Below are 17,791 nucleotides of genomic sequence, written 5' to 3'. Positions count from 1 at the left end.
CTTTTCTGTCTCCTACAGTGGCTTGTATAGGACATGCATATTCTCTAGGGAACTGGTGGTATATTCTCATGGAGACAGCTTTTCTCGGAGGGACACAGAGCAGGTTATCCCCACTGAGATAGGTACATTGAATAGAAGAACAAGTCATTTTCCTAACAGTAAGTAATGTGTCTCCATCTTGAACTATTAATTCCTCTGTCTCACAGGCTCCCATACCTACCTCTCCACCCCAACCTTCCACCTCAACCCCCAACGCTTCCAACCCCTCCACCCCAGCTCCTACTAGGAAAGCTACCCATCAAGTCTTCCCTCAGTCTGTCCAGTCGCAGCTGAGAGAACAGACTTAGGCATGGCAGTGAAAAAGCATCCCAGAATCCTCTGGTGCGGAGGAGGAGGCAGGAATCCCCTGAAGCAAACAGAGCGTGTGTATTTTGGAGAGAGGTCAGGGGGTGTCTGGAGGATGTAGGACCTCCCTGTAGGACAAATCAGGCCCAGAGGTTCTGGCAGCCTGGCATGTGTGTCTGCCCAGTGCTCCTGGGCCCTTCTGTTCAGGCCTGGCATCCCACGGAGGCTACATTCTGCTTAGGAGTTCGGAGCACAGACGGGGAGGCGGGCCTTGCAGAGAATCGATTTGCGGGACCAGCGGGGGCTTTCTCTTCCTCCTTACTTCCCAGATCTTTGATCTCTTGTCCTCCCTCCATAGTTCTGTTTCCCTGCTTTCTCCCTCTTCCGTGGCTGAATCACAGCAGGCTCTGTTGGGGGAAGGGGGAAAGGGGTGTCAGTTCTTTGTCCTCTTGTGTCCTGTGACTGGGTGGGTCCTAGCCTCCAACTCAAGTCATGAGGCGCAGGGTTCTGGCTATGGTGGGAGTGGGGTCTCTCTCTCTCTCTCTCTCTCTCTCTCTCTCTCTCTCTCTCTCTCACACACACACACACACACACACACACACACACACACAAAGAATTCAGAGCATCAGCGAGACCATGTGGAAGACTGAGGTAGGGAGAATCAGGGGCGACGGGGAAAAAAAGAGAATTCAGCAAATTAAAAATTTTACAACCATCCGGCAAGTCTGCAAAAATGTAGTTCCCTGCGGTCTTTCATTTATCTCATTATCTGACTCCTAATGTGCCACTTCCCCCTTTCTTTTCTCGCCACACTTTGGTGCAAAATCTTATTAGCTTTTTTTTTTTTTTTTTTTTTCTGGCAGGGGCTTCATATAGTCTTTTTCATTACATTTCCTAATAAAAGCAATCACTAGGATGGCACGGCTGGAGGATTAAAAAGCCACCTCAGCAACCTCCTGGCTAGCAGAGCCTCAGCTCGGCTCGGGGCTCACTGTAGCCTTGTCAAGTCACCAGGGGAAACAGGCCAGACCCGGAGGGGTGGATCAGAGACACCCAGGTTAGACTGCGGAACATTCCAGGGCTGGGAGAGGAGCTAAGACGGGCTGCGAGTGAAGATGTTAGAGAAGGGGGAAGAGCAGGAATGTTAGACACCCGTTGTCGATCCAGCTGAGACCATCCACTTCCTCCCAAAATAAAAAAGATTTTGATCTTTGTCTTTGGACTCTGGCCCAAGCTGTCATGGATTCTTTTGAGTTACACTGTTGACAGCAACTATTCAGCTTTTGAAGAAGGTAGATTGGATTTCTTTGTCCGGGGACTTTGTTAAAATTCTCAAGAAACATTTAAGAGAAAATGTAGCAATTTTAAAGGTCATACTGTTACGTCACCTTTGCCCTGTGCCCACCTCCACGGACATTTTTTTTTTTGTCTTCCCAAAGGGAAATGCCATACCACCCGTTCCCTGCCCAGCCCCCATGAACTTCATTTTTGCTTTTTACCTCAATGGAGCCTGCAGTCTAGATGGCCCTTGGAAATGGACTGTCCCTCGTTCTGGGTCCTCATTGAGTACTCGGCACAATGACCCCAGTGCTCACCGGGTTGTAAGAAAGGATAGAAAGTCACCCTACCTGTTTTGTTTCTGCTTTTAAAAAAGACTTATTTTTATTCATTCTAACCCTGTGTATGTATGGGTTTGCATGTGTGTACATGAGTGTGCATGAGCCCACAGAGCCAGAGGTTCAGATACCCTGGGCTGTGGTACAGACAGCTGTGAGCTGCCTGATATAGATGCAGGTCCTTTGGAAGAGCAGCCAGTGCTCTTCACTACTGAGCCATCATCTCCAGCCCCAGAAAGTGACCCCCTTGAAGGCTGAATGGTATCCCTTTGTAAGAATTGCCAACTTTTGTTTATGCAACCTTTTAAAAAAATTCCAGCCTAGCCAGATGGTGGTGGTGAAAGCAGGCAATGGTGACACACACCTTTAATCCCAGCGCCCAGGGAAACAGAGGCAGGAGGATGTCTGTGAGTTTCAGGACAGCCAGGGCTAAACAGAAAAAGACGACAAGAAAAAAAAAAAATCCAGACTTAAAAATCTTTTCCATCAAAGGAAGTTGAAGAGGGAATCCTCCCAAAACCCTCTTACCATGGTTAGCTTCTTCCTGCTCTTCCTGTTGCCCTACCTCTGTGATGCTAATGATTAAACCTCTGTTCCATCACTGACTAACTGAACTCACTAAAGACTGACTGGGTTTGTTGCTTGGCTCAGATATTTGGTTTGGGGGAAGGGCTAAAAATGACAGAAAACTGGGTCTGACAAAGCAAGCAAAACAAGGAGAAAAAGTAAAATAAATCAAACTGCCTATAATAGACATTTTGTTGCCTGGGTTATAAACTGGCCCTAAAAGTTTGTCACATGTCACCCTGCAAGGTGATGTCGCCTGTACCGAGGGCTGCCGGCTTAGCCACACACACAACTTCTGGGGCCGGGAAAGGTTGGCTTAGAAGAGAATGACCATCATTTTGAAACATTTGACTGGGTGTGATTAAAAATAAGGGTACAGCCTTTATTAAAAATAAAGGGTGTGATGATGCATGCCTTTAATCCCAGCATTCAGGAGGCAGAGGCAGGCGGATCTCTGAGTTTGAGGCCAGCCTCGTCTACAGATTGAGTTCTGGGACAGCCAGGGCTACACAGAAAAACCCTGCTTGGAAAGTCAAAACAAATAAGCTGACAAATGTCAAATATAAGCGACTTTTAATGTTTTGTTTAGGGATGCCAGGCCTCATTGTCTGGTGTGTTCCCCTGTGCTTGGCTGGGACTGCATGAGCCGGTCATAGCCAGCAGTTTGCCAGGAGGACCTATGGGGAAGATGTGTCTCGCCAAGAGTGGGTCACCCCTAATCTCAGCTACGAGTTCAGCTAGTGGGGATTCTACCTTTAGTCTGTGAGACCCTCTTACCCTTCACTTCTTTCCATTCTCCTCCAGGGCCTTTTTGGATCTAAATCTCTGCCAGCCTTTTCTCTGTCCCAGACTCTAGAGGCTGTCAGAAGCTTCTCAGACAGGAAGAGCCTGCAGGTCAGGCAGACAGCCTGACTGAGGGTTTCGCCTTCCCCTGGCCTGGGAGATAGACTCTGAAAGACAGGGTTGCTCTGATGAGAGATCCATTTTCTCTCCATCCAAGTGGAAGGCATTTTCCACACACTGTCACAGTTTGGCCTTCTGCTTATAACTGACAGACACCCTTCCCAGTCCCTTTACACATTTCCAGATTCTTCCTTTTCTCATCTGGAGAGGCTGCCCCTCCCTTGGGTGTTTTTTTGTTTCCTTGGCTCCTTATCAATCAACAGGAGGCAAACCCTGGGTGAGCAACAGCAGTAACCAGCAGCTGCCAGGGCAGTAGGAACTTCATTTCTGGCCCTGACGTTTATAAATGTGGCACAGAATACCAGGAGGGAATGGAATAAATCAAATTGCTTCCTCAAGGGTCCCCAGGGTTGCTTTAGACTTTCTTCCCACCAGGGGTTGGCGTCTTCTCTGTCTTTGCAGGAGTGGGAGCGTGGAGCATGGCGGTGTGCAACACAAAATGAACCAGTCTTCGCCCTTGCTTCACAGAAGACCCCACTGGCACATGGAGAGAGGCTGGGAAGAGGTCCTGTGTGGGAGGATGCTCGCTCTGCTGAGACATAGGCTCTCCATTTTCATATCCGACATTAGGTTTTTATTTTTTGTTTTGTTTTGTTTTTGAGACAGAGTCTCCATTGTGTAGTCTCCATCCTGGCTGGCCTGAAACTCAATAAGTAGACCAACCAGGCTGGACTTCAACTCTTAGAGGTCTACCAGCCTCTATGTACATGCATGCATGCCTGCTTAGCTGGGCATATTGGCATACATAATCCTATCACCTGGGAGTCTTGAGACAGGAGAATCACTGCAAGTGAGGCCAGTCCAGGCAACATGACAAAACCTTATCCAAAATGAAAAACAGGCATGTGCTCAGGGGGCTGGGGGCTGGAGGGGTGGGGGCTGCTTCTGGTAAAGGACTTCAGTGGAACATTTACTGTTTTTCTAGAGGGCCTGAGTTCAGTTCCAAGAGTTCACCCATGTTGGTAGCTTACAACCATCCAGAATCACAGCTCCAAGGGATCTCTTACCTACTTCTGCCCTCTGAGGGTTGCCACACACATAGCAAACACACACAGACATATACATGCACACACACAAATAAAAATAAATAAGGAAGGCAGGAAGAAGGAAGGAAGGGCCTGTCTATTGATTTTACAGGGCTGTTGCTGAAGATGCAGCTAGGAAGCCTAAGAGGTGACCTCTGTAACCTGCACAAGCACGTGGGAAAGCCATGATGAGGGCCAGACCTCTGGGATATCCAGAAGCAGCTTTAGAAATGTTTGTTTTAAAGGAAGAAAGAGAGAGAGAGAGAGAGAGAGACAGAGAGAGGAAGGAAGGAAGGAAGGAAGGAAGGAAGGAAGGAAGGAAGGAAGGAAAGAAAGAAAGAAAGAAAGAAAGAAAGAAAGAAAGAAAGAAAGAAAGAAAGAAAGAAAGAAAGAAAGAGAAAGAAAGAAAGAAAGAAAAAGAAAGAAAAAAAGAAAGAAAGGAATGTTTTATTTTGATTTGGGTGTGTATGGTGCAAGAAACAGGGGTACTTGACGCCGAGTGTGTGTGTGTGTGTGTGTGTGTGTGTGTGTGTGTGCTCACGTGAAGGTCAGAGAACAACTTTGAAGAACTGGTTCTCTGTTTTCATCTTGTAGGTTCAGGGGCTCCAACTTGGGCCTTCAGGTTGGGCAGCAAGCACCTTTGCCCACTGAGTCATCTCTCTGGCCCCAGAGGATGCTTTCTGAGGCAGCTCCCTGCAGACCTTTCCTAGCCTATTCCAGGAACCTCCACTCTCTTCTTTCCTTTGAGAATTCTGGGCAAGATGCCCTGAGAGTCAGTTCCAAACACAACTGGAATCCTCCCAATGTCTTTTCTAAACCTTTCTTTCTCCTGCCCCCAGAAACAGCAGGCAAATAAAGGTGGACAAATGTGCGGAGGGAGAGACTGCCAGGGAGTGGGGGCAGGGTATAGGGGGAGGAGCGGGGGAGTGGGGGGAGTCGGGAGAGGGGTTGCCAACCACTACGAGGCAGGAAGCTGGTAGCAGCTGGTTACAACTCACCATGCCACTGAGAACCCAGCAGGCTCCTCTTAAGGTTCTGTAGAGATCCCTGCTAGTGAGATGAGGCCGGCATGGGGCCCACAACCTCCTTTTCTTTATATTGTCAAAATTTCCAGACACTGCACGTGACCTTTCACCTGTTCGCTAGCTTTTCTGCGGATTTGGATTCTATCTAAGCCTAGGGCGGGCTGTAGCTGAGGGTGAGGATGTAGGCAGGATGCTAATGATGCCCAGAGCCTATCCTTGGGTCCCATCAGGACTGCAGTGATCTGTACAGCATTTCCTTCTAAGTCTTTCCTACACATAACAAGATTCCACCCAGCTTCTCTCCCCAGAGGCAGCTACTGGCGCTAGCTTCTTGTTACAGGAACCAAGAAAAACCTGATTTTCTTTAAACATTTTCTCAACACTTTATTTAGAGAGGTTAGGTACTACACGGGGAGGTGTGTGGGGGTGGGGGAGGGACGATGAACGCTAGACTATGATTCTCAGGTGTTCTGCACCATTTGGGATGGTGGGTCATTATACATCCTATTCTTTAAAACATACACAGGAAGCAAGACCCTGTCTTAGCTAAAGACAATTAACCTTGAGGTCACAGCCTCTACCTGCCCCTTATCAGCATGGGCTTCTTTTAAACAAGTACAGTAATTTCCAGAAGGGAATCTCCTTAGCAAATTTCTCCTGCACTTATTTCCATTCATGGTGGTGCCATGCATACTGGTCCTCCAGCCAAAGCCTGCCTGGCTTACACAGAGCCAGCTCTCCTGGTGGCTGGTAGGATGAGATTTCCACTTTTGCTGTCCAGTAAGGGAGACAGCCATCTTTGCTCATAATTGCCGTGGTCCATTTTTAACCACTACTATCTGGGAAGGAAGGCTATTGGAGCACATGGTTAGACCAATATAAGTGAAGGCCATCCTGGAGGGTTTATGCATCCTAGGCTCAGTGGTTGGCCCAGAACCAAGTCTAGAAGCCCGGCAGTGGTGAACCAGGTTATTTAGGCCAACTGTGCCAGTAAGCAATGCTACTGGCTATTGGGAAATACTCGATATTGAGGATATTTTTAAAGCTGTAGCAAAGCATTAACAGGTTAACATGGAAGAAAAATCAGACGGTAGAAACTCCCTTTACTTAAAAAGCCTGTGTGTCAAGCCAGGCCGTAGTGGCCCACGCCTTTGATCCCAGCACATGGGTGGCAGAGGTCAGTGACTCTCTAAGTTCAAGGCCATCCTGGTCTACAGAGTGAGTTCCAGGACAGCCAGGGCTACACAGAGAAGCCCTGTCTCAAACAACAACAACCACAACAAGAAGCCTGTGTTAATCCTAACAAATGTGAATTTTTTTCTGATGCCTTGGTACAGGGAGGGGGTCTAAAAACCCAAGCACACTACCTACATGCCATGGAGAATAAAATAGAAGGTTCTAGACCACAAGCCTGTAATCCCAGATACTCTAGAGTCTGAGGCAGGACAGTCAGAAGTTCAAGGCCTTCAGAGTGAGTGTGAGGCTACCCTGGACACTCTGTCTCAAAATAAAAGCTAAAGGGATCAGAGGACACAGTTCAGTGGTGGCAATGTTTGCCTAGCAAGCACAGGGCCCTAGCCAGTACCAAAAAGCAAAGATTCCTCCCTGAATATGATAAAGGCCTGAAAACATACTGTATCAGTAGAGGGGTGGTGATGTCAGGCTGTGAAGACTGGGAATGGCCAGGAAGAGCAGTAGGTGCCAAAGCAGAGGAAGGTGCTGACAAAATCTCAACCCCGGACACAGCCTCTCCTCCGCAGAGGGCGATGACCAGATTGCTTAGACCTCTGACTTGCCTTTAATGTCCACGGAGCTTCATGGAAAGGTCTGGAGTGGGATACACTGGACCACAGTTGTGTAACGACATCTGCCAATGAACACTCAGCCATATTTAGAGCCCCACCCCTACCCCAGGCAAGGATGCAAACATACACACACATTTGTGGGACTGGGACAGACAGACCTGGGAGTAAGGACAAGAAGATTCAGTGTACGGGGATGGAGAGGTAGCTTAGTGGTTAGGACCACTTGCTTCTCTTGCAGGGGGCCCAGGGTCAGTTCCCAGCACCCTTATGGCAGCTCGTAACCATTTGTAACTCCAATTCCAGGGGGTCCAACGCCCTCTCCTGGCCTTCAAGTTCACCAGGTACAAGGAAATGCACTTGACAAGCATGTATACATGTAGGCAAAACACCCCTACAGATAGATAAAACACCCCTACAGATAAAACAAACCTTAAAAAGAGACTTTGTGGGCTGGTGAGATAGCTCAGTGGGTAAGAGCACCCGACTGCTCTTCCGAAGGTCCAGAGTTCAAATCCTAGCAACCATATGGTGGCTCACAACCATCCGCAACAAGATCTGGCACCCTCTTCTGGAATGTCTGAAGACAGCTACAGTGTACTTACATATAATAAATAAATCTTTAAAAAAAAAAAAAAGAGACTTTGTGTTCTTTGGGGACGTTTTCTCTTACATAAAAACCCTGCCTTGTTTTTAGTGCATTTCCTTGTCCTAGTGAACTCTGTGAGCGTTTGTTCATGCTAGTCAAAGATTCTTCCACTCGGCTATATCCTCAGTCCTTGTTTTTGGAGACAGTGTCTTTATTTTCCAAGATAGGGTATCTTTGTGTAACCCTGGATATCCTAGAACTAGTTCTGTAGATCAGGCTGGCTTCGAATTCACAGAGACCTGCCTGCCTCTGCCTCCCAAGTGCTGGTGCGTGCTACCATTGTCCAGTGAGATCTCAACCTGGACTTGAAGTGACAATCTTTCTGCCTCCCATTACAGATATGCATCTTCATGGTTAATAAACTTATTTTACATGCTCCCCCCATTTAAAATCAGGGTCTTATCTGGAAGTGGTGGCATATGCCTTTAATCCCAGCACTGGGGAAACAGAAGCAAGGCAGATCTCTGAGTTTGAAGCCAGCCTGGTGTACAAAGTGAGTTCTAGAACAGCCTGGGCTACACAGAGAAAACTTGTCTCAAAAAAACCAAACCAAACCAAACCAAAACATGGGGTCTTATGTAGCCAAGGCTAGCTTCAAACTTGCTGTGTAACTGAGGATGGCTTTAAATTCCCGATCCTTTTGCCTTAGCTTCTCAAGTGCTTAGATTACAGGTGTGAGCCACTGTGCAAGCTTGAGAGCATCCTTTTATAGTTGTACCCCAACTCTGTCAGACAAAAAGATGATTTAACAATTTTGTAGCACTGTCAGTCCCTTCTCAGGACTCCTTATTCATCTCTCTTCCTTGGGACCGGCCTTGTGATTGCATCGTTGTATGCTGGGGTGCAGCGTTGACTCTGACAGCTGCCATTTAATAAATGCAAAACTCAGAGGAATGCCAGGAAACAAAGAACCAGGGCCTTTGAATGTTCCACCTGTACTACTACGAGGGGGAGACTGTCCTGGGCAGTTCAGAGGGGCATCTCTCCCTTGCTGAACACCCAGCACCAGAATAGCCAGAGAGGCCTAGGAATCCAGGACATCTGTTATAACCAGAGAACCCTGTCACCCATCACAAGCATGTATGCATGCTGTCTCTGTGCCAAATGCCTCCTTCATACCCATGTATACTCTGCAGCCATCACGACAGAGTACCAACTCCTTATGATTGATATGGACACCAAGATAAAGGTAATGAGAACACCACGGTGTTATATAGGAACGCATACACACACACACACACACACACACACACATGCACGCATGCACCACCGTACATACTGTATAAGCATGTTTGTATACTCAAAGAACACCTCTAAAGAGATACAAAAGACAACAGCGATAGTGTTGCATCTGATAGAGAATTGAGCTCTGGGGATGGGTGGAAAAGAGACTCCACAGCGTTCTTTTTTGGACATTTTACTGTTGTTCCCTGTGTATGTATTACCTACAAAAAATGACAATAGAAAGAAGACTCACTCCTTTTAAGAAGCGTAGGAGGAAGGCAGACATGCCAACAATTACAGCACAATATGTGTATTGTTATCGTGGAGTCTCTGCAGGATGGAGAGACAGTATAGGAAAGGCTGCATCTGCTTGGGGGTGTCTGGGGGTGCCTGGGAAATCAGGTGAACAGTGGAACCTCTCTCCACTCAGTGTTGCTAGGGTGCCAAGAACTCAGTGGGAAAGGGTCAGTATTGGAGCTGTGGGAGCCAGCGGAGGTCAGAATGAAAGCTATCTTGCGTGCCAAGCTAAGGAGTTCAGATTTTTATCCTAATAGGAAAGGGCAGCTATGAAGAAAATTTTAACGAGGAGTAACCTGTCCACATTTGCCATTTAAAGGATGTCTTTAAAGGTGGGTAGATGACCTGACCTACGGGGATCAGGAATGAAGTGGGAAATCAACCTGAGACAGACCAGTGGGTCCGCAATGTGTATGCAAAGCCTGGTCTTTGCGGTCCCACAACCGGCATCCTCTTAAGCATTCAGGAACCCTGGCAGCCAGCAGCCAGCAGCCCGCACCGGCCAGCAGGCAGGATCTGCCTTCAGGGTAGGGCTCATCCCCTGTTTGCCTACCTCCTTGCCCTAGGCTTCAGCTCCTTGGCCAAGTGGGGCAGGGAAGAAAACAGAGCAGAAGGCTCTCCCTCTGCACTCCTAGGTCTCTCTTATTTATTCCGCTTTCTCTCTCCACTCGGGTCCTCTCATTATTTCTGAGCTGTACAGCTTGCTGCTTCCCCGGCTCGCTTCTTCCACCCCTGTCTGCAAAGTGTCAATCAAACCATCGGATGAGTAGTTCAGCCCTCACATCTTCGGCGCCTCTGCCCCAGGACATGAGCCACGGCTGCTGACACATACAAGCAGCAAGGTGTAGGGCTGTTGGCTTGCCCTTTAATATTCCTCCGATCCGGAATGGGTGTTAAAATGGAATTTGAGGGGATCGCTTCTCTCTGCCTGCCCCTGTCAGGACATCCACAAGGACGAGCAATCCTGATAGAAGGGGAAGCCTTTAGAAGCAGATTTGCTTTTCATTTCAAGGTTGGGCCGTGGCCAGTGTCGGCTTTCGGAGGAGCCGCCTTTTGAAATTCTTAACAAGAAGCAGAAAGCTTGAGTTCAGGAATCCAGGGCAGGCTTGTGAAGTAGGGACGGGGAAATGGGATTGTCATTTTATCTCTGAAGGGATATTATATTTAACGGGGGGTGGGGGGAATACAGAGAGGCTTGGCAGCTTCCCCCGCAGCGGCCACAGAGGACTGAACAATATCAGGCAGCAGGAAGGACTGAGATTAAAACAAAGAAAGAACTTCCCAGGTCCTGGATCCAGTAGCCAGGGAGAAGTGAAGCATTTGTTTCCCCTGGGGATTTCTCCTCCTTTTATAAATTGTGAATGGAGGCACCGTTTTTATAGAATACGGGAACTAATGAGAAGTAAGCTCAATTACCTCACCACCAATTTATTCCTAGATCTTTGATCAGCATGCACAGAAGTCATGGCTGTAAGCAGTGTGTCATTTGTGTTCTGTGTCTCTGTATCAATTTCCTATCTGCCTTTCTACAAAGCAGGGTCCTCATGCCTGCCATTTGGAATCAACATGTCAGCTATTTGCTTAGCTATTCCCCGATGTTGGATCGTTTCTATTATTTTTTAATATTATAAGAGCTCAGATATGCATGTCTTCATATAAAAGCCTTCTCCTCCCCCGAGGGAATAGTTCACCAAGTAGAATTTCTAGGTCATAATATTTGAACTATTTTATCCTACTGTCCATGGCCCCAGAATGCTCCACGGGACCCTGTATGAATTGCAACTCGGACAACATAATAAGGTTGTATCATTTTTATTTTTGTTTATTTAATAGACACATAATAGTACCTTCGAGTTATTTAATTCCCTTCTCTTCGCCTGCTGCTGAGACTGGGCACACTTCCATGCAAGGATTTATTGCCTGCTTTTCCTTGCGTGCAAGCTGTTCATCTCCGCTGACATCTTATCACAAGAAATCCAGGGGCCGATCTTATATATTTCTATCAAGCCCTTACACACTCAGGGTACCATATTTTTCTTGGTTATATCTGCTATTATTTTACTGTAAGGGATCTGTCCAGCGATGAGGCAGATGTTATCCTATCCTCTGTGGGGTCGGGGAGGAGGGAGGGGACAGAATGCAGTGACCTTTAGACTCTATTTTTTTTTTTCCTCCCTCAGAAGGAAGGAAAAAAAAATCAGTCAAATGGCAGTCCTTCTTTGCGTTCTTATTTTACTAGGAAAGGAAAGACCAGCCAGAAGACAACTAGTTGCTAAGGCTACTCTGGGGATTGTCTGTGGACGTGTTGCTGGGGATTCAGTCAGCCACTGTGCCCCCCCCCCATTGTTTTCTGTATGGCCACCAGATACACAGCAAAATGATAAAATCAGAATCACGACTATAAGCTCTCATTGTCACTATAACATTGTAGTGAGAGGGAAGTGTCCCCGGGCTGGGCTGTGACTCAGGTGACAGAGTTCCAGCCTAACGTTCATTCGTGAAGCCCTGGGTTTGGTCCTCAGCACCATATTAAATCAACATGATGGTACGGGTCTATTTTCCCAGGAGGCAGGGGCAGAAAAACCAGAAGTTCAAGGTCACCTGTGGAGGCAAAGCAGGTTGGAGGCCAGTTAAGCGATGCATGAGACCCTGTATCCAAAAAACGAGAGAAAATACTAACAAGAAGTAAGTTTTGGAGCAGATAGACCTGGGTTCACATCTTAGCCTCTTGGCACACCTAGTATGGGTCCTTGGGAAGATCCTGCCATCTTTGTTTAGTGGAGTGTTTATGATTATAAACAACCATCCTCAAAAGTTAGTGTCTAAAAACAAGCATTTTATTTTACTCCATAAAACTGGGGAATGCTGACACAGCTTGGCTGTTGGGTCACGTGCCACGGACTGGGTCTGGTCAGGGGTGGTTAGTTTGTCTGGACACAAGGTCCAAAATGGCTTCTCTCCTATGTGTGACTTTTCTCATCTCTCTCTCTCACAGAGTGGCTGGACTTCTAACATGTTGGTTCAGGGTCTAAGAACAAGTTCTTCAACGCAAGAAGATGTCCAAAGGCTTGGGTCAGAAAGGGAGTAGCAGTCACTGTATTCTATTGGGCAAGCATGTAATGGGAAAACCGACAGAGAATTTGAGGCTATCTCTAATCTGCCCAAAAAATGAGGATAAAAATATACACACAAAAAAAATCTCGAGGATTTAATGAGATAATGTATTCCGAGGCAGATTTACCAGGAAGCTAATAAAACTTCAACCATGGGGCTCTTTAATTGAGCGGTCTCTTCGAAGTCCTGCCATCTAGTTTTGCATGACTAATTTTTTTCTTTTTTTCTTTACTCTTTTATTTTTAGTGCTGGGTGCTAAACCCAGGACCCTGAACATGCCAAACACAAAAGTCTACTGCTGAGCTAAGCCTCCAGGCCCCTTTCCCCTTTTATCTTAAAATGGACCCCCAAAGTGTATAAGAATCAGGACCTGCCAAGCCTGGCTCTGTCCTCAGTGCCTGTAACAATCCCCATTGAGCCTGCTGCCTGGCACAGAAGGCTTCTCTGCACATGGCCCCTGTGTGTGCTGGGCTGACGCCTGGTTCCCAGTGTGCCTGAGGGCAAGGTTCTTCCTCGCACTGTCCTTTCCTGGATTTTTTTTTCCTCTTCAGGATCATTTATTCTCCTTTTTTCAACATGAAAGTAAAACACACAGAGAATGATTTCATAATCACAAAACTGCCCTCCCAGTTGGCCCCTGCATCTACCCCCTGACCTCACCACCCACCAGGGAGGAGGGCCAAACCCTGGGCATCCTGCCAAGTTCTTGGCTGGCCTTGTAGCTCCCTGGAGGGAATCAAGCTGCAGAGAGGGAAGCCAGCAGGGGGAGGCAGCATTCCCGGGGCCCGGCTTGGTCTGGGAGGCATTGAAATTCCGAAAGAAGTCCTGAGACAAAGATCATAATGAGACAGGAAGGTGGCATGGGAAGGCGCCATTTGCATGACAATAATTGAGCCAAGAATAGAAAACTGGAGGGATGCAAGGGTGAGGCTAGCAGCTGAGCTGGGCGAAACCTCACAAATCAGTCCACCCAGCTCTGCTCTGCAGGGGGAGGCGGAGGCTGAGCCCTGTGCCAGGCTTTTTGGGGAGGGAAAGAAAGACAAGGACATGGGCCCCAAGGGATTGTGGGAACTCTAGCTTAGCTGGACTTTGCCTCCCTCCTCCCCCTGTAGTCTGGAGGTGTCTTTGTTTGCCTTCTCTTCAGTGGGCTTTGTGGCATCATGGCTGCTCAGACAGATATCTGGGATGCTATTGTGATTGGAGCAGGCATTCAGGGCTGCTTTACCACGTACCACCTGGCCAAACACTCCAAGAGGGTCCTCCTGCTGGAGCAGGTACACTGTGCCTTCTGCCCTTCTGCTGTATAAGACTGTCCCCTCTTCTTTCCTCTCCTAGGGAGGGCTTTCCAGAACTTTTGGGCTATAAGTGAAGCCAAACGGCCAGACATCAGGAATTCTGTGTACTTCATAGCCATTTCACGTGGATCTTGACAATGCAAAGAAAGTTCCCACCCTCAAGTCCACGTGAGGTTTCTTGGTATACTCTTTTCAAATGTCTTAGTTCTTGCCCCGGATCAAGAAGTGTCCCACCTCTTTTCATTCTTTCGACCCTGTCTTGTCTTTGCCCACATGGTTGATACAACCAGAAAAAGAATCAGTTCTGCTCTGGGTAACCTTAAATAAAGACAGTTTTGCCTAGAGGCAAAGGCTGATGTACCAGCTTTGGAGGAAGCTGCGTTTTCTCAGCCGCTCCTTCCAGAACCTAGCAGGAGCTGCTGTTGAATTCTTCCACCTTTGGGTAAGAGCGACCTCCTCACTTGATGCCCGGGAACTAAGACACAGGTCTTTTCCTTAAAGGAAAAGTGATCACATGACTGCTTCAAATGAGGGTGGCACTGGGACCCTGCGGGGGCCCCTCGGGTGGGGCCTATGCAAATCTGTCAAATTGAGTTGTCTACCCCTGTGGCTTCTTCCTTTCCATTCTGCCTTGCAGCTCTCTGAGTGGGTTACCACATCCTGGGAATTGTCTTCAGTTCCTCTGTTTTCCCAAAGCCCAAGGGATTTCTGTTACAACCTGCAGGAAAACCTCCATTTTGCTTCACCCCGCACCCCCCAATCCTAAGATTGCTCCCTTATCCTGAGTACCTGAAGGCTCAGTGAGATGACATCCTTTTCCTGATCCGGAAAACCATGGGGCTCAATTTGCATAATCTGGAAGGTTCTTTCTGACTCTTGCTTTTCTAGGCATCTAAGCAGGGTGTGAATTCAGTGGGATAATAGAAGGTTATTAACAAATGGATGGGTGGCTGCCAGGGCTATTTACAAAAGGAAAAATTTAGTCAGTGCTGAGGTACTATTGCTAACCCGAATGCCTGGCCAGTCAGTGGGCCTCAAGGAGACCTGGAAGTATGGAAATATTTGAAAATATCTAGGCCTGGCCATGAGCACCTGAAAATCCCAGTTTCTCAGGAGACTGATGTAGGGGGATTGCAAGCTTAAGGCCTGCCTGGGCTAGGTAACATGACAGTGACTCAAATAAGAAATAAAAAGAGGTCTAGGGCAATAGATAGCTCATCTGCAGGACACCTACTTGCCTCTTGTGTGCAAGGCCAGAGGTCGAGTCCCCAGGACCAGAAGCTCCTAAAGAACAAAGGGAAGGCTGAGCCAAAGGGCAGTGGCTTCCATTGTCTTTCTTGTCTTTCTTGTCAAGTTCTTTCTTCCCCATTCCCGAGGAAGCTCACATGGACAGAGCCGCATAATCAGAAAGGCTTATCCAGAGGACTTCTACACGAGGATGATGAAGGAATGTTATCAGACATGGGCCCAGCTGGAGCGTGAAGCTGGAACACAGTTACACAGGTGGGCGAGGGAGGAAGACCAGGAACATAGGGGACCCATCCCTCCAGGTGCTGTAAGGTGTGAACTTGAAATGCAGCTGGAGGGACACAAGCCCAGGAGGGAGGTGCCAGTCATGTGGAGTCCTTCTGCAACTGGAGGGTCACAAGCCTAGGAGGGAGGTGCCAGTCATGTGGAGTCCTTCTGCAACTGGAGGGACACAATCCCAGGAGGGAGGTGCCAGTCATGTGGAGTCCTTCTGCAACTGGAGGGACACAAGCCTAGGAGGGAGGTGCCAGTCATGTGGAGGCCTTCTGCTCACTGGCACTGTCTCTCCACTGACACTGCTGGCCTCTGTACCTTTGAGTTCCAGGCCTGGTTAGATCCTGTGACCAAGGCTCTTATAGGTTGTTTTCTAAAAACTTAAGAGGATGACCATGGACAGGTATCTAGAGCAGGCCTGCGCAAAGCCTTCCGGAGCCATCTTATAGGGCCTGTGTCAAAATCTATATTCTTTTTTTTTGTTTTTTGTTTTTTGAGACGGTTTCTCTGTATAGCCCCGGCTGCCCTGGAACTCACTCTGTAGACCAGCCTGGCCTTGAACTCAGAAATCTGCCTGCCTCTGCCTCCCAAGTGCTGGGATTAAAGGCGTGCGCCACCACCGCCCGGCTAAAATCTATATTCTAACTCATGTCCTAACTTAAAAAAGATTATGTATATTGTATGTGTATGGATGTTTTGCCTACATACTTATATGTGCAACTACATATGTGCCTGGTGCCTGGTGCCTGGTGCCCAGAGAGGTCAAAAGAGAGTATTCAACCTTGGAGCTGGATTTACAGACAGTTGTGAGCTGCCATGTGGGTGCTAGGAATTGGACCTTGATCCTCTGCAAGAGGAACAAATACTCTTAACCACTGAGCCGTCTCTCCTGCCTCCTTTTTATGCTGTACCCTCATCCCCACAACAACCCTACAAATGCATTTTATTAATACACTATCCCCTGGGAACAAAACCAGGGTGTCCCAGGGGCCAGACTACTTGCCAGGAAGTGACCCTGAAGCAGTTTCAAACCTTAGGGTTCCTCTGACAGTGGCCTTTCTGACACTCTCAGGGAGGAAGCAGAAACCACTCCGGCACCCCCTTTTACTCCTCTGAACTCTTAACTGAACCTCCTTTACATAACCCTGGCTCTGCCCTACAGGGTGGCAGTTATTTTAATGGCTGTGAACCAAGAGGTTACTGTTCTGTTACAAAAACACCATTAACTTAAGAACAAAGTGAAATCCATTATGCAAATACAGCCAGGGCAGCTAATTAAGGATTTATTCAGAGACAGCTAATACATCCAGCACCCAAATAAAGGAGAATGTCTTTCTGAGGAGTGGCCTGGCAAAGGGACCCTTCTCTGGCTTCTGGCTGTGAGTACTACTGAGCTCTATTAGGTAGGAGATGAGCTGAGCCTTGAAGGGCAGAAGTCTGCCCAGCAAATGTTGACCGACAGGCAATCATGAGATGCCTGGTGTCACACAGTTTGGCTTTATTCCTGACTCAACTCCTATCAGCTATGTGGTTGGACTCTCTGTATCTCATAGGGATGTTTGAAGGTTAAATGAGTCTGGAAAATACTCAGCACAGTGCCTGGTACCTTCGAATCCTGGAGGTCTATCCCTGCTATCCTGGGTCTGTTGGGCTACAGAGGAGGAAGATCAAGAGACAGCAAAAGGGAGGCAACAAGGACATCAAGATGTAGCTCAGGTGGTAGAGTGCTTACCTAGCTGAATAAGGCCCTGGGTTTGATCCCCAGCCCCCCCCATGACACTGGGCATGGTGGTGCACTCCTGCAATCCCAACACTTGGGAATCAGGAGGCAGGAGGAATGGTACAGTGATTAAAAGAGCTGCACAAACTTGAGATCCAGGATTTGGGTGCCAGCATCCATGTATCAAAATCCAAAGAGGTGAGAAACGCATGTGGTAGCAAGCATCTCGGGATCCCAAGCCTCTCCATGTGTACAGCTCACTCACTTGGCTCCAGTTTTGTTTTAAAGGAATTATTTTATGTATGTGAGTACACTGCCACTGTCTTCAGACACACCAGAAGAGGGCACTGGATCCCATGACAGAAGGTTGTGAGCCACCATGTGGTTGCTGGGATTTGAACTCAGGATCTCTGGAAGAACAGCCAGTACTCTTAACCGCTGAGCCATCTCACCAGCCCTTGTTCCATAAAAAAAACAAAACAAACAAAAAACTGAAAGGGGAAGCTACTGAGCATCAGGGTCTCTTCTCCTCTTCTCTTCTCTTCTCTTCTCTTCTCTTCTCTTCTCTTCTCTTCTCTTCTCTTCTCTTCTCTTCTCTTCTCTTCTCTTCTCTTCTCTTCTCTTCTCT

General features: G+C 47.8%; 1 protein-coding gene and 1 long non-coding RNA gene across 6 annotated transcripts in view; one reads left to right on the top strand and one right to left on the bottom strand.

Annotated features, from left to right (window-relative positions):
- Positions 1 to 404: 404 nt before the first annotated feature.
- Positions 405 to 2,551, bottom strand: LOC115032311. The gene is made up of 2 exons (XR_003837965.1): positions 2,490 to 2,551; positions 405 to 752 (listed from the first exon to the last, which is right to left on the bottom strand). It is a non-coding gene; the product is annotated as an uncharacterized LOC115032311 (long non-coding RNA).
- An 11,149-nt stretch (positions 2,552 to 13,700) lies between these two features.
- Pipox (pipecolic acid and sarcosine oxidase) overlaps positions 13,701 to 17,791 on the top strand; it is a 14,341-nt gene continuing 10,250 nt past the window's right edge. Inside the window, exons 1-2 of one of the 5 annotated variants that reach the window (XM_021176220.2) lie at positions 13,701 to 13,901; positions 15,277 to 15,425. In XM_021176220.2, coding sequence (XP_021031879.1) covers positions 13,788 to 13,901; positions 15,277 to 15,425 — 263 coding nt within the window. In that variant the 5' untranslated portion in view covers positions 13,701 to 13,787. The remainder of the gene's footprint in view (positions 13,902 to 15,276; positions 15,426 to 17,791) is intronic. The other 4 variants (XR_003838068.1, XM_021176222.2, XM_029483872.1 and 1 more) reach the window with 4 other exon arrangements.

Source organism: Mus caroli, chromosome 11 (genome assembly GCF_900094665.2).
Source record: "Mus caroli chromosome 11, CAROLI_EIJ_v1.1, whole genome shotgun sequence".
NCBI classification, from domain to species: Eukaryota; Metazoa; Chordata; class Mammalia; order Rodentia; family Muridae; genus Mus; species Mus caroli.
This window is presented reverse-complemented; position numbering and strand designations above follow the sequence as displayed.